The 15,700-nt window shown below is 42.1% G+C and overlaps 6 protein-coding genes across 6 annotated transcripts; 4 read left to right on the plus strand and 2 right to left on the minus strand.

Annotated features, from left to right (window-relative positions):
• The first annotated feature begins 1,529 nt into the window (after positions 1 to 1,529).
• On the plus strand, positions 1,530 to 2,542 carry BDB00DRAFT_794416 (uncharacterized protein). The gene has a single exon (XM_053121304.1). It carries the CDS (start codon positions 1,836 to 1,838, stop codon positions 2,040 to 2,042), a length of 207 nt encoding a protein of 68 aa, XP_052985812.1. The 5' UTR covers positions 1,530 to 1,835; the 3' UTR covers positions 2,043 to 2,542.
• Positions 2,543 to 2,965: 423 nt separating this feature from the next.
• BDB00DRAFT_783039 (EXS family-domain-containing protein) lies at positions 2,966 to 7,844 on the plus strand (the record flags this gene model as incomplete). The annotated part of the gene is made up of 14 exons (XM_053120354.1): positions 2,966 to 3,020; positions 3,137 to 3,376; positions 3,490 to 3,841; positions 4,170 to 4,278; positions 4,384 to 4,567; positions 4,639 to 4,743; positions 4,836 to 5,245; positions 5,326 to 5,373; positions 5,466 to 5,645; positions 5,726 to 5,804; positions 6,047 to 6,111; positions 6,475 to 6,613; positions 6,974 to 7,122; positions 7,203 to 7,844. The coding sequence occupies 14 exons, from the start codon at positions 2,966 to 2,968 to the stop codon at positions 7,842 to 7,844; spliced, it is 2,757 nt and encodes a 918-aa protein (XP_052985813.1).
• Positions 7,845 to 8,237: 393 nt separating this feature from the next.
• Positions 8,238 to 9,146, plus strand: BDB00DRAFT_794436 (uncharacterized protein). The gene is made up of 4 exons (XM_053121305.1): positions 8,238 to 8,332; positions 8,421 to 8,474; positions 8,560 to 8,620; positions 8,710 to 9,146. Exons 1-4 carry the CDS (start codon positions 8,286 to 8,288, stop codon positions 8,728 to 8,730), a joined length of 183 nt encoding a protein of 60 aa, XP_052985814.1. The 5' UTR covers positions 8,238 to 8,285; the 3' UTR covers positions 8,731 to 9,146.
• On the minus strand, positions 9,147 to 10,082 carry BDB00DRAFT_794443 (uncharacterized protein). The gene is made up of 3 exons (XM_053121306.1): positions 9,983 to 10,082; positions 9,569 to 9,876; positions 9,147 to 9,498 (listed from the first exon to the last, which is right to left on the minus strand). The coding sequence occupies exons 2-3, from the start codon at positions 9,586 to 9,588 to the stop codon at positions 9,252 to 9,254; spliced, it is 267 nt and encodes an 88-aa protein (XP_052985815.1). The 5' UTR covers positions 9,589 to 9,876; positions 9,983 to 10,082; the 3' UTR covers positions 9,147 to 9,251.
• A 273-nt stretch (positions 10,083 to 10,355) lies between these two features.
• On the plus strand, positions 10,356 to 11,922 carry BDB00DRAFT_6566 (uncharacterized protein). The gene has a single exon (XM_053118158.1). The coding sequence runs from the start codon at positions 10,620 to 10,622 to the stop codon at positions 11,808 to 11,810; it is 1,191 nt and encodes a 396-aa protein (XP_052985816.1). The 5' UTR covers positions 10,356 to 10,619; the 3' UTR covers positions 11,811 to 11,922.
• A 17-nt stretch (positions 11,923 to 11,939) lies between these two features.
• Positions 11,940 to 14,234, minus strand: BDB00DRAFT_794451 (uncharacterized protein). Its single transcript, XM_053121307.1, has 6 exons — positions 14,007 to 14,234; positions 13,694 to 13,869; positions 13,529 to 13,608; positions 13,366 to 13,434; positions 13,219 to 13,250; positions 11,940 to 13,089 (listed from the first exon to the last, which is right to left on the minus strand). Exons 2-6 carry the CDS (start codon positions 13,825 to 13,827, stop codon positions 12,292 to 12,294), a joined length of 1,113 nt encoding a protein of 370 aa, XP_052985817.1. The 5' UTR covers positions 13,828 to 13,869; positions 14,007 to 14,234; the 3' UTR covers positions 11,940 to 12,291.
• Positions 14,235 to 15,700: the final 1,466 nt, after the last annotated feature.

A 15,700-nucleotide genomic window follows, 5' to 3' on the forward strand; every position in this document is an offset into this window, starting at 1 on the left:
TGTTTGCACTCATTATTCTCTTCTTATCATACAGCACACACTCCTCACTTTCAATTATTTTAAAATGATACAGGTACCCATCCGGTAAGCCGCGTAAACTTCGGCTGACTGATTCGCTGTTCTGGTAAAGAGCAAATAGACAATATCTTGTAACTGATGTTGTAGTCATCTTGGAGAATCTTGTCAAGAATGGAGTCTTGGTCGATTTGCGCAAAATTAATAAGAGTTATAACAAAAAAAGCAGAAAAATGGAAAAGCGCAAAGTTAGACAGCTATGATACACGCATTAACATTGATCTATGATATTTTGCTGCATTTTTAGCATTGCTAATGCTCTCAAGTCATATAAACGCTACGTAGTTTGCTGCTTGTTATAGTTTATAGTTTATTTTTTACAACGGGTTTGTGCCTAATCCACAACGAGGCTTTATTCATATTATAACTCGCCGTAATATTGTCAAGCGTTGCGGCAATTTTTTTGATCATAGGTAGAAGTTTCTGTGGTGCTATTCCATGACATCAAACTCGGTGCGATCTACAGTTGTCGTAAGGCAGGGAGTTTCTTTCAACTCTCCGTCTACCGAGTTATCGCTTACATGCAAAAACGAACCAAGTTTGGACAGTTGTTGCTGATGATATCTAGAATAGCATCGTCCGAGCAATTGCTGATCAACAGCGACCCCTCCCCCAGTCGTTGACCGCAGTGTTGTAGAAATGGCTAAAGTGCTTCACGAATTAGTGACTTATCTGCGATCAATAATTCTCGAGCGTGTGCTGGTTTTGTCGTCAATAGCAATCGAATGATTGCTTAATCTTGTACCACAAAGAAGTTGTCAATTTTGCAAAAATATATAGCAAATCGGCTAGTATTATCACTCGGATTGACCTTTTACTGCGACTTTCAACACCAATATTGTCAGCGTTTCTCCACATTACCCAAAATCCGAATGCTAAACGAGATCAGCTTGCTTGGATCGGTTATGTCAAGGAACAGTAGTTTCTAAAGATCGATATTTAAACGTGTTCCTGAAACGCACTTGTCTAGGTGAATCGTGCCACAGGAGAATCGAGTATAAGTTTTTGTGCTATTACTTTGCTCGAGACATCCAAGCACGTTAGTTTGGCTTTTTAAATAGGGTTCGGCAAAGATGTAGTGAGGTAACTCTATGGGGGAGCTTGGAAATATAAGTAACGCGTGTTTATTGGTTATTCTATATGCCCTTTTTGCAGCTAGCAGAGATGGGGTTGTCGCATGTTACGATATTGTGAAAAGAGCAAGAAAGAAGCTTGTAGATTCTGAAGTAAGTTACAATTGATGCTTTGATGAATATTAAAAACTAGGCACTTGCCATTCTAATAACAACATTGTATTATTTTATACGACAGATAGAAATACTATGCTCCTCGTCGGTTTCTATAATCAATTGATGTCAGATGAAACAGAGAATTGATGAAAGGCAGCCCACAGCCGACAAAGTGCCGTGCTAGTGTCATTGCTTCCATTAAGTGAGCTAACATCAACACATTAATCATAGTATGACAAGGCATCGGCTGTTATTATATGCTTATTTATTGGGCTGTTTTACAAGAAAGTGTTGTCATCAAGTAATACTACAGGTATCTTTTATATGTAACTGTCATCATATACTCTCCGTAAATATCCGACGCCACTAGTGCCTGAAGTGGATCAGCATGCATTCACGGACGAGATTACAGTGAAGCAACCTCTATGGAAAGTCGGACCAGTGTTGTTTAGCTTTCGGTTTTTACTGTGTGCACAAAGATGCCCATGTAGTGGCCATACCGATACATGTTGGCACCTTTTTAGATAAGAAATGACACGGCCGTTTGTGTATATATATTATATTCACATACTGGTGGATGCTGTTTATTTGCTGTTGCGTAAGATTGAAAAGTTGTCTGCTGCTTCGTTTGTGATAAAATTGTGTACTAAACAATGTGAATCAATCTATGTGAATGCATTGTATTCTATTATCATCTTTCGATGCATGATGCGTTTGATGCTTCAAAAGAACAGTTAGATACGTACACAAGCGCAAAGCATACGATAAAACGTTTAATGGAGAACACATGATGTCATCTCCTGATGTTGTACAGCAGCAGAAGGGTGTTTCAGTTGTTTTATCACAATAATGTATATCAAGAACTCGGATAATTGTATAGTAGTTTGACAACAGCTCATCGGCCCAAGTCGGTAATGGTTGTAGTGCCAAAATGCCACGAGTGTCATGAATTAATTCCTTGTATAAACGAGGACCGATTAAACTTGAAAGGCAGCAACATAATCTGGAAAGCGATTCGTCGTCCGTGATTGGGCCTAAATGTTCTTGGCAAGCGAGATTTTATTTTTTGACCCGATTGCTGATTAATAATAAAAAGAGTTAGAATGGGGGAGGAAAGAGCCACAGGGAAGCTGCAAGAAATAATTTCCCATTATAGAGCGTGGTAAAGTCTGAATGCGTGGGGTGTGATGTGGATTTTTAGGAATGAATTTTGACTTGGCGTAGCACAAGAAATGGACGAATGACGTCTTGACGTTGGGATGATGATGATGATGATCATCACAGGGAGTATGTGCGTGTATGCACATGCCAGGGCCGGGTGGTGATCTATGACTCGGCTCCTTCATACAATGTACTTGCAACGCTATACTAGCCTGTGTTGCTGCACATGCTCGCTACTCGAGTAGCTCGGTGAAACGTTGTGCGGGCTAAAATGGCTGTGATAAGACGTAAGAGACGCAACAGAGCAACCAGCAGGCTTCCTTATCAGTGCGCGCGCAAGAGCAGAATTAATAAAGAGAGAGAGAAAGTCCAAAGCCCGATAGGCACTAGCACCAATTGTGCCCACACCGGCAGAGGTATAAGTACCTTTGGTTTCAGATGACTTTTGGCTTTCTTTTTTCTTCTTTTTCTTCTTTGGGCTCCCTGCCCCCGCCATAAACATGCTCGTTACGCCTTCCGTCCCCAAACAAGTCCATATTCCTCCAGGATTCATCGGTATGTCTTGTACTTCTTCATCTTGCTGTGAAGAGGATAACCATGTCGGGTCATCCCCCGCACAGTCCTCCATTTCCCTTTTTGTTCTCTGACTTGGTTAAATGTCTCTCTCAAAGATTTCGCTTCGTCGTCGTTCGATGCCATCTTTTATCAGCGTGAGCGTCACCCATCGACCGCTGCTGACGACACTAGCGATAGCTATCACGACGAACCGCCCCAAATTCGACGACGTGCTTCGCATTTGCCAGACTTGCTACCGTTTATCGAACTGATTACCGCAAAATGCAACGTTGAACCTGTCCAATTGGTCATGGCACTGATATATGTGCAGCGGTTCAGAGCTTCACTTCCTCCCGGTACGTTTTTGAACAGCACTCATAGAAGCGTGCACGCACGGCAGTGTAACTCATAATGACGTTTCTTCTATTGTCGTTGACTCACACATTCCTTGTTATTACACAATTCATAGGTTACAAAGCGGAATCTGAAGCAGCTCACCGTATCTTTGCAGCTAGTCTCTTGGTGGCCAGCAAATACAGTGAGGACCGCTATTTGTCTACGAAACAACTTGTCCGTGCAACTGGCGATGTCTGGTCTATCAAGGAGATGACCCGAATGGAGCTCGCACTGCTGCGATTCTTGCAGTGGGACTTGCACATTGATACCGATGAGATCGCAACTTTTCTGCATGAACTCAATTTCGACGCTTCTATTGTCTTGAGTCCTCAACAGCCCACTGACAACGACGACGAGACCATCACCTCTACTACTACTACCACTACTACTTCTATCCATCCTCCAACATGTCCTGATGAAGCTTTGTAAAAAGAAACCCAAGACTCGTCGCCATTTTCCCCCTCTTCCAACTTGCGCTGTACATATATAGATATCCACCCCCCCATCAAACACTCTCTCCTTTGCTTGCTCCCTCCTTTGTCGATTTGTAAATAACGTTAGTCACTTTGAGTCCGTCCCTGAATTTTTGTCTTCGGAAAATATGATTTGCCGCCGGTTTTCTTTAACCATCAACCAGCGCATGCTGTTTTTTCCGGCAAAACAATTACTGTTTAACTACATGCAAAATGATTCGGAAACTGTTGCATGTGCATGCGTGTTAGTTTTTGTTTTTTCTTTTTCTCTTTGCATCAGTCGTCTTATGCCATTCTCAGCCTATCTGGAAGCAGCGAGCATTCCAGAATGGCGCAAGGCCTATATGGACTACAAAGGTCTTTGCGCTGCACTGGAGTTACTCCAGAAGGTACAATTTAACAGTATCAGTCGTAGAATAGATGTATGAAACCTTCCATTTTCTTTAGCCTGCATCTCGGCATCACTGATCAAGAAGTTTTGCCGTTCATTTTAGCAACGATCAAAACCCACCACCAAAGATACCGATGAATTGCTCCACCAAACGCCGTCGTCGCATATCGAAAGCCCTATCAGTTCACGACATTCCCATCATTCCCGTTTATCAGAAGCTGTTAGCAACGAACTATCTGACACTTTTGAACAGGAACGTGCTCAGTTGGGTGAGCATAATCAACTAGGTAACGACAAGATAAATAGAGAAGCACCTCTGCCCCACTCCAAAAAAATTGAAACTGAACACATCCTCTAGATCTTGCGTCATTTTACAATGTTGTTAGTCATGGAACAAAGCAAGAGCGGCTATTTTTTCACAAGCTGGATGAACAATTAGACCGTATAGCACGATTTTACAACGGTAAGCCAAGAGCAACGGACATTCATTGTGACAATTTGCTAGCATAAAGATACCTTGGAGAAAAGCTGACAACGATAGATTATTTTCTGTAGAGCGGGAAAATGAGATTAAATCCAAGCTGACAGCTTTAAGGATTCAAATGGAGCTTGTGGCGGATTACGGTCGCCTTATATCCGAAGAACAAGAAAGTAGAGAATTGAGAGAACAACAAGATCAACAACAAGAGGAAGACGGAGGCGCAGAAAGAGACGCTGAATATTGTAGCCTTCTAGCCAGGTGTAATCCGCTTCGCTGGTTTAAAAGACTACGTCGTTGTCGATCAATCTTGACAACAAGCACTACCACGAAAAAGCCACCTTTTTTGGCCAATTTATCTACTTTGCCGATACCCCTCCGATATGCAACGAAAAATGATCATTTTAGTTATCAAGTTGCTCGTGGTCGATTAAAGCGTGCGCTTACCGAGTTCTACCGTAGTATTGAGCTCCTCCAATCATACAAGGTATAGGAGAATAACAAAACGTCTTCATAATTGTATCTATACTACGGACTATTAGAGATTGGCTTAACTTTTTGTTTTAGGAAACAAACTTGCAGGGCTTTCAATCTATCCTTCGAAAGTTTGATAGGGTATGTTTAATTTTTGTGTGCTTCAATATTGACGACAGCACACTCTTCTTCGTCGTCATGTAAAAAGTATTCAAGTGCATGTGCTATGTTAGATTGCAGGATGGCAAGCAAACAAACATTATATGGAAAAAATCAAGCAATACCATTGGGCATCAACAAAAGACCTTGAGAAAGTCATGGAGGATACAATAAGTCTGTTTGCTAATGAATTCTCCAGAGGTAACCGAGCAAAAAGTGCACGCTGCCTGAAAACACTTGAGAAAAAACAAGAGGTAAGAGAAATGTTTACAGAATCAGGGTCAATGATAATGAGCACTGCTATCTTTTTAACTGATAATGTGCCGATATCTAGAGTCTCACTGCAACATCCTGGCGCGTCGGCTTCTACCTTGGTGCTGCGGTGTTTCTACTCTTATATGATATCAGTTTAGGTAGGAGACACATCGTTGCAGGGACATCTCCTTATTGTTATCTTCATGCAGCACCCGCAGCTAACAGTATCTAATCTCATCATTGTTGTATTTGTTATCTAAAATATAAGCGTTGGACCCTCATACCGCTCGACAAGTTCCATATATCCATACACATTTGCAAATTTACGCATGCTTTTCGGTTCCTATATTGTTCGTCCTTGGCATTTCTATAAACATGATGGTGTGGACCCGATGCAAAGTTAACTACAAATTTATCTTTGAGCTGAATCCAGGGGATAATTTGGATTATCGTCAATTTGCAGAAGTAAGCAGAAGACATTTTAATCATCTGACAGCTTTTTAAAGAACTTTTTAATATTAACTTGATTGCTCCCATTTAGCTTCCATGTTTTGTACTTTTGCTATTGACTCTGTTTATGTTTTTCGATTTTTCAAACATCTTGGAACCGTGGCTACCATCAGATTTCTGTCCAATGGCCTTGTTCATCGTTTTGCTGGCCATTCTGTTTTGTCCATTCAACGTATTGTATCGATCAGCACGTAAATGGCTTTGTCAGACTTTGGTAATAACACTTTGACTTTTGTCGAGGCTACTCTAATACATCCTTGCTATGTACTAGACAAAAGTGCTCACAATGAACTTTCTGCTTGCTAAACTTTTGTATAGGGCCGGATTGTCTTCAGTTACTTTTTCCCTGTGGAATTCCGAGACTTTTTTGTCGCTGATGAACTAAATAGCTTGTCGTATTCGTTTTGGACAATCAACTATTTTTTCTGCGCCTACGCGTATGACTGGAGTGGTCTTGGTTCGTAATAAGCTTCACAATTGAAAAGTAGCTCAGCAAACAAGAAGCAATATGTATATATTCTAACTTTTAAGAAAACCAGATAAAGGTTACCGTTGCCATGTTACCCATATGTGGATTACACCGTTTCTTGCCGCTTTAGCTCCATGGTGGCGGTTCTTACAATGTATTCGCCGCTATCAAGACTCTTCTGAGCGGGTTCATTTGGTCAATGCAGCAAAATATACCAGCACCATAGTAGCGACCTTTGCAACCGGATTGCGTCGCATGTACCGTATGTATATACTGTTGTGATGATATTACGCAAGGAATTTAGTTTTAAACTATACTGATACCTTGAAAAATGCATTTTGCTTATAGCATCTACAGGCACTGATCTCATTTGGATACTTGCGTCAATGATCAATTCATCATATACTTCCATTTGGGATATCAAGATGGATTGGGGGCTGTTACAGACACCCAGCCGACATTTCTTGCTACGAGATGATCTTGTCTATTACAGATGGGTAAGAGAGTAGTGAAATATTTAACAAGAAGGTATATAAGGAGCCAACGACATATTCACACTTTATTCTCTTAAAAAAAGGTATACTATGTGGCAGCGCCTCTCAATGTGGTATTACGATTTGCGTGGGCACTCAATACGGCCAGTCTCACACTACACAGCGATGTCCTTGGTTATCTGACCGCCTTGTTGGAAGCTTATCGCCGGTTGCAATGGAACTTTTTTCGGCTAGAAAACGAGCATTTCAACAATTGCGCCGATTATCGAGCTATTAACGAAATTCCTCTTCCATTCGCAACGACAGCTACAGTAGACGAAGAAAATGGGACAGCTCGTAGCCAGGAGATTCGGCTACCGTTAAGTGATGAAGAAGAGGACGAAACGGCAGCAGCACAGGCAACGCTAACGGACGCAGAGCGCAGTGCACAATCTCAGCCGCAGCATCCACCTTCACTGACAGCACAGCGTCGATCCTCTCTACCGATCGCTGCTCGCAGCCCAAAATTACCTAGAAGGTTACAGCATCAACAAATACAAAGGCAACATACCTGGGCCCATACCATCAATCCAGCAACACCAACGAGGACAGGCACATTTTACGGTCGTCGTGACTTTGAAAGTAAACGAGAAGGCCATAAGCAACAAGATGAGCCCTCATCACCATCTGAAAGTACCAGTCAGCAACAGCTACACCATGATGAAGATGATGATTTATTAGAGTAGAAGAAACTTCTTTATATTATTTACATGAGCTTAATAATGTATTTCTGCGAAATTTGGTCCATTGCTTTAAAGCATGAAGTATTTATATGTGTCCATAAACGCAATATAATAAATCGACCTCCCTATACTGTATACAGTAGCGTATCGGCAATGAAGCTTTCTTATATGCTTCAACCAACGATATACGAAGCACAAGTGTTTACTAACACTGATGTTGTCATGCATCATGTCTTGATGTTTGAACATGATATTTTAGTCTGCGCATTGAGGACGGACTTTGTTAGTATCAGGCTTGTATTTCATAGCAACATCACGCTGTATCATAAACACATGGAGGGTTGTTGTCGTTGTTAATGAATAATAAAGCCTAATACTATAAATAGAGGGTAACCAATTTTGGCAGTCTGAACGAAAATGACATGATAATGTGAGCTTCATGGCATGAAAATTTCCTCTCTTTGTTTCATGTTGATAACACTGGTTCGACAGTAAGTTTTCTATCAAGTATGACATTAATCGCGAGTATTAATCGACAAAAACGGGTTGGCAACAATTTTGATATGTATGTATTGGTAGTGGTGAGAGTAACGGTAACATAATGCAACAATGGCAAGGAATCACTGACGGACCGTAAGTTACATGACCTTCAGAGATCCCACTATCATTCAACCTTGTGCAAATGTGAAATTCCTTTTTAACTTGGTAAGAACGATAGGTTAACCAACAAGGGGAAAATGCAAGCAGAGCTTCTAGCTCATGAGTTGAGTAAATATAAGGTGAACTTAACAGAAAGCATTTACGAGGATGCACAGCCGCCACATATTGATAAGACTGACAAAAACCAGTTTTCTGCCATTTTTTCCAGCCCGTTGAGTCGCGCTTTTGATACAGCCAAGGCAATTCAAGCAGCATTATTAGAGCAACCATCATCGCCACCCGAGATCATCACTGATCCTCGACTCATCGAGTTGCATATGGGTACACTGGAAGAAGCGTCGTGGGCTGTCCCATACCAGATCGAGACCCGTGACACGCCATTTCCCGGTGGAGGAGAATCTCTCAATGACGTTCTTTCTCGTGCCTTATCAGCTTTAGAGTTACTATTGAGCAATACTGAAGGAGAAGGAGCAGAGCATCATGTATTGCTGGTGTCACATGGCATGTTTCTCACAGAACTTATCCATGCTCTTTGCATCTCCTACAACTCTGCCTGGGTTGATGTTGCATGGTCTAATACAGGGATCACGACAATCGAGCTAGACCACAAAGGTCTTCACTTCCTTCGGATTAATGATACGAATCACCTTCTCTATTGAAAATTTATATATGATGTAAAATGATAATAGTATGTACAATTTGTAATTTGATATGTCAGAAAAACAAGAAGCCAACTTTAGCCATTCATTCCTACTTGGCACCCATTTGCTTTTGTATTTTCTCAAGTAGATTATCCATCTGTCGGGCCATTTTGGGTTGACCTTTGCTATTCTTTGCTAACATCTGGCTACGTTCGCGTCGACGTTTGCTATAATACTGCTGTCGATCTTTGGCTTGTGCTGCAAAATCTCGATCTCGTTTTTCCCGTTCTTCTTGTGTCAACTTTCGTGTTTTGTTGCGTTCGTCGATATGTGATTTGAATGGGTTGGGTTTATATCTGTTCGCGTACACATCGATCTTCTTTTAGTATACAATTAAACACACTGTGCAAAAATCATAATCCTTACTGTTTTGGCTGATCGTCCATTTTTCGCTTCTTTGATGACCCCTTTCCTTCATCCTCACTCTCTTCATCGTCTTCCTGTTCCTCTTCCTCAGAAGACTCTTCATCCAAATAATGGACTTTGTCCTGTTCTTTCTCTTCATCAAAAGCGGACTGTGAGGGTTTTCCAGAATCGTAAGCTACAATGTTGCCATCGTCATCGATCGTGCGTTCGCCAAAGATCTATTGTTTAAGAAAATCAATAGCACTGTTAAATCTTCGGAATCTTAGATCGAGCCATAAATATAAAGTACCTCTTTGACATAATCAGGGGTATCGTCTTGTGGATTTTCTTTTTCGAGTGTTTTATAATACTGTTTTTTAACCGTTGCTTTGTGGATCAACTCATGCTTTCGTTTCCGAACTGTTTACCGAATAGAGCGAATTAACGACACGATCAAAACAAAACGATAGAAATATACGCAAATGTTGGTATTATAGGAGGGTAAGCTTTACCTTTACGCTCGAGTGGGTTTAACGGACGACCGCCTCGCTTTGTAAATTTGGGTGGCATTGCTTCTTCCTCTGTTTTTCTTCTGCTGTGTTACTAGAAAAAGAAGGGATTCAAGTTACCAAGCACTATAAAATGTAGAATGGTGGCAAAGCCACCCCGCTCACCGTAAATTCATGCATATTCTGTTTTTTTGCGAGCTTAAAAGATGAGAATCACCTGGTTCGTCTTTTGCTGATTGATAAACATCCTTGTTCGTCTCAATATGAGCAACACATATGCCCTATGACTCACAGGCTAACCTCTTTTCATCATAAATGCTATCAAGCTACTATTATGGCTTTAGAATGGGTATCACACAAGATGCATTCGAAACGACGATGCTCATCCTGCTTTAATCACCTCCTATATTGTGAGCAATAGCTAGTATACATGAAAAGCGCCATGTCTCGTTACAAAGCAAAGTGATAGAGTCTAGTCATACCAACATAACTAAGCAGTATACCAAAACCCCCTTGATTGGCACGTGCGGGCGGTCCTTATTTCTGTCGCACAGTACACAATTATGCCCCTTCCATTAAACATTAATGGTGATCCTACTACGTCGTACCAGCTTGTACTGACTGTAAAGCCGACGAACGAACACACGCCTTACCCCAGTTTTGTCACATACCGTCTTTTTCCCGTCTTGTTCACTTTTTTTTTCTCTCTTTCCTACATGACAATCTCACGTCTTTCAATATTCATATTACTTGCAGCAGCAATAGCTGCAGTATCACTTGCGAATCGCGACAACAATGAAGACAACAGCACAGGCCCAGTTCGCGATGTAGTAACGGCAGTAACGGCAGCAGCAGAAGAAGCCGTAATAACAAATACAGCAGCAGAAACAGCTACGAACACGACTGCAACCACAGACGGATCGCTTGCCATGATTGTTCTGCTAAGTGCCGGATCGCTTGCATTTTCCTTCTTTCGACTGGTCGGACTCAGCATTTACAATGTCATTACCACCTTATTATTGCCAGTTTATTACGTACTAGCGTTTTTTTGGCGCAACATGGTGTCTAGGCCATTTGAGCTGCTTCTCAATATTGGTCATGCGCTGTATCCAGTCGCCATGTATTGTCTTGCAGCCATATGTTGCGGGACGTTAATTGGTGGGTGTGCAGGATTTGCAGCCGAGGCGATCGCATCATTCACAATATCAACCACGTGGGGCCGGTCCCGTACAACTGCTGGGTCAAGTCAACGACAACAGCACAAACTGGCTATGCCGCATCATCAACATTACCATCCTAACCAGTATCTTTACGATACCGAAGATGATGACATATCAACAAGAGCAAGCTTTACTAGTGAAATTTCCTCACAATGGGATCCATCGTTCTTTGGCGAGCAACAACAATCACCATTACCACGACAGCAGCATCTGGGTATAGCCAAGGATAAAGAACGAGTAGACAGCTGGCGCCAATCCTTGGACTCTCGGGAGTCAGCATCATCACCTCGCGTCCCTTCATCGTCAACAATGATGTACATGTCACCTTTGGATAACAGCACGGCACAACAACGACCGCGCCCATCACCCCTAAGACATTCAATGGACCATCACCCACAAGAGCCCATGGATGACTGGGCTTGGGATGATGATGACGACGACGACGACAAGGCCGGTGACAACAGCAATGGTATCAGTGATAGCGATGGCATCGACGAGTTTCCAAGGCTGCGACGTCGATCGGTAGTACGGTGAAAGAGAGACTAGCGAATGAAGAAGTTCGGGCTGATATTATTCACGCGTTTCGAAACTCTAAAACAATAAACAAACTGACATTTTGTACATAGCAAATTGAGCATTCCAAAATATTTCTACTTACTATATCGGTTTATATGTATGCGAATTTATTTGTCCTATATTACCGGAGATGGGATTCTTTCTGGTTCAAGCATGAAGTACATGTATGCAGTGATATAAGGGTTAGAACGAGTTGTTATTGCTACTTATCATTTTACAGTGAGCGCAGAAGATACAGAGAGGGAGGAAGAGCGAGCGAACGAGTGAGTGAGTGAGTGAGTGCGTGCGTATGTGAGAGCGAGAAAGATATGTACAGAGATGCAGATGAAAGGTATTTTGGCAATTTTTTTTTGTTTGTTCATGGTTTTTAATGGTAAGGAGACACGGATGAAGAGAAAGGGAGAGGGGGGGATAAGGAAAATCGGGGGATATATGATGATTAATGACGGAAGTGTGGTGATCTACCACCTCGACGGGCAACAGGACGCGATCGAGAACGCGCTCGTTGAGATGCTTCCATGCAATCATCATCCGACCTAGTACGTTTGGTCTTGTAGAAAGCAAACACATCCTCAATCGCATTTTCATCTTCGTCAGGCACTTCGTCCGTATCATCTGTCGAAGGCGACGCTGCTCCAGGGTATCGAATCAGCGCTGGCGCCTGTCCCGTCAAATCCATCTGTTCCTCGATCCACTCCATTCCCACATTGTAGCACGATTTCCCAAAACGAACACCACTCGGCGCACGCTGATCGAGGTAAAAGCGCAACTGCGCCAGATCGCTTTCGTATTCTTTGAGCTGGCGACGACGACGGCATCGTGACACGTAGAGACCAAACATTAGGAACTCCATTGGTCTAAAGACTTTTTTCCTGCCGTTGACGTGTGTAAAAATCATCGTCGAAGGTTCCTTGGCTAGTGCAACGATTGTGTTCAACGCATGGGTTACACTCCGCTTCATGTCCTGACTTAGTACAACTTCGCTGTCGCCCAAGAAAGCTACAAGCTTGAGCCTCGAGGCTGCATAAACTGCGGGATTCGGGTTGTGGATCATGAGCACCAGAAATGCAATGTGTTGAAAGATGTATGATCGAACATCGGCGAACAGCACTGATAAATCGGAGCGGTATTGCTCGTAGACGGCAGTACAGTATTTTGCGACGGGTGTGATGTTGGCCTTGAGCTTTTCGGCGGAAGTGAGCGGGACACCGAGTTGCACACGTGAGAAGATTTCAATCTGGAAAGGAAAGGATAAACATCAACACAGTCAGATTAGCGTTTCTGGATGCCAAACAATGCAAGGAAAGTAGCGTCTTTGTTGTGTTTTGTTAAAGCAACGACAACGCCCTTGCTCTCTGTCACTCACCTCGGAATCCGTGTCCAAGTTGGTATATTCAACTATTAAGTATAACAGAATTTTAAGCAAAATGTTTGACACGCACGCACATCTATCACCCTTCTTCTGCCGCTGCCACACACTCACAGCCCCAAAAAGATCCAAGAAAAGACTTACCACACACAAGCTGGGTATGATCAAATTGATCGCGAGTTTCGTCATCCAAATACTCCCGGCCATCATCCTCTAAAGATATCGAATTCCATTACAGCCAAAGTTAATTAAAAAATTGACCGCAGTTGTCAAGACCCGTTAAAACTTGCCACTATATTGTACGTACCTGCAGTGTTGTTGCAATAGTACCTGTCCACTGCGGTTCCGCCACTGAGATCCGAGTATGGGATTTCATTGTTCATGAATCTAGTATACCAAAAATATCATTCAAATTAAAAAGGTGTGTGTGTGCGTGTGCCTTGAAAGGAGATAAATCAAGAGTAGCACATACCGTGAGATCGAAGTAAGACGTTGCTTTCCATCGATACAAACACGCAGAACTTTTCCATCCGCAGCCTTTCGTACAGCAAGAACAACAGGTGGTATATAATAGTTGTTCATCACCGAATCAATCAAAGCGCACATTTTCGGTTGGGTCCACACCACTTCACGTTGATAAGGAGCATCCTAAGAATGACACAATTACAAACAAACAAGACATGCATACTGGTTAGATCAAATACAGCAATCCTTTTTCTTCAGCCTATCTCGACAGAATGTCGAGAGCAGCTCTTCCTTCTTTTTTAATCTATTGATCAAGTTACCAGACAAATGATTCCGCTTCCAAGGAGATCTACAAGGGAAATAAAACCAGCAAAATGAGTAACATTCAAGAAAACACCAAGTGATTATAGAGAGTGCCTAATTACCATTGATTTTCCAAAGCTCCAGTACCCTTGTGTTGGGTCTTTCGAGCGCTTGGTTTGTCATGATTAAAAGTGAAGAAGAAAGGCAAGTGGAAAAAAAGAGTTTGTCCCGACAGCCTATTTACCAGAAACCAATTTGGCAAGAGCTGTCGAACAAGTCCAGCGGACTCGCTAAATCACCAATTTCCATTCCAGCGGACTCGCCAAAAGAACTTTGTAAAATTAAAGGATAGCTATTGTCGGACACATTGTCAAAGTTGACAGACTTTGATAGACTCGCTCTTGTGAGTCCGCTATTGCTAGTCAGCAATAGCTAGTCCGCGAGTGGTAGATTGTCGAACTTGGGGGTTAGCTATCATGGCTGCGGTCAAACATCTCCTCTTGTGATAAAAGTGAGTTGTTGATGGGTAGAAATGAAAGAGATCAAATAAAAAAGGTATAGATAAGATCATAAAGTAGATGGTTTTTTATTGAAAATTCACGATCCTTTATATGCTGTCTGAGATGCTGTCCAGCGTCCTTTAGATAAATTGAAGGACGAATAACGCACATGCCGATATTGAATCTTTCCAAAAGATGAAGAAGGGTGAAAGAGGTGGAGATGCATGTAATGACGACGGATGTTGCCTTTCGAGTGCTAAGAGTCACCTTTACCTTAATCAGTGTCCTCCTTAATGCAGTGTTACCTTGGTCTCTCTTAAGATGTGGTCCGAATTCTTTGACAGGTTTCAGCTGGATAAGCTCAGATATGTGGCTCGAGAGGAAGCGTTGACTAATTACGAGGATAGAACATTGTGGTGCATACAACGCTCACCGCTATTTGTAGATACGCCATGACCAACCCCTTTCACTCGACAGCTTTCCTGTAAAGTATACTTCTTCTTGTGTGCACTAACATCCAGTTGGACAATCACTACTACGAACTGATGGCGCCATTGGACACCAGAAAGCATGATAAAGGCGGAGACAAACCAGTATCATATTTTGATGAACGACAGTAAATCTCTACATAGTTGATAATACATAGTAGATAATCAGTATATACAAAGTCGCTCACGTACTCAAGCTGCTCTACATTAGTGTATTTGCTATGCTATGCTCGTCGAAAACCATATAAACCATTATGGTTACCGATAGCTCGTATATTATCGCCTAAAGCAAAAGCTCCTGTTACACAAATCTATGAGCCGCTGCTCTTGCATAAAACTACTTTGTCGCACCATACCTACGAGAGCAATAATATATATATATAAATATATATAATCTGTAAGCGAAGGAGTTTATCTAAAGCCGAGGAATTGTGACACATAGACACGTCGGAGAAAAGAGAGAGGGGAAAAGGGAGAATATTAAACGACTGCTCTATGTTCAGCTTCTATGCAGCAACAACGCTTTTGGGCCAAGAATTTGCTCCTGCAAAAAGAAAAGCCAGTGTGTGCGCCATATGTCTAATAAGTGCGGAGTTATATATAAACAAGAGGTGAGTATGGAAATTTCCGCCTGACAAGCTTCTTCGAGCTACTTGGGGAAACACGTCACACCACTAGCAGGCTTAAAACTTGCCAAAAATAGCTCACGCGTGAATATATTTC

The sequence above is a fragment of the Zychaea mexicana genome, assembly GCF_025766255.1.
Source record: "Zychaea mexicana strain RSA 1403 chromosome Unknown BDB00scaffold_1, whole genome shotgun sequence".
NCBI lineage: Eukaryota > Fungi > Mucoromycota > Mucoromycetes > Mucorales > Lichtheimiaceae > Zychaea > Zychaea mexicana.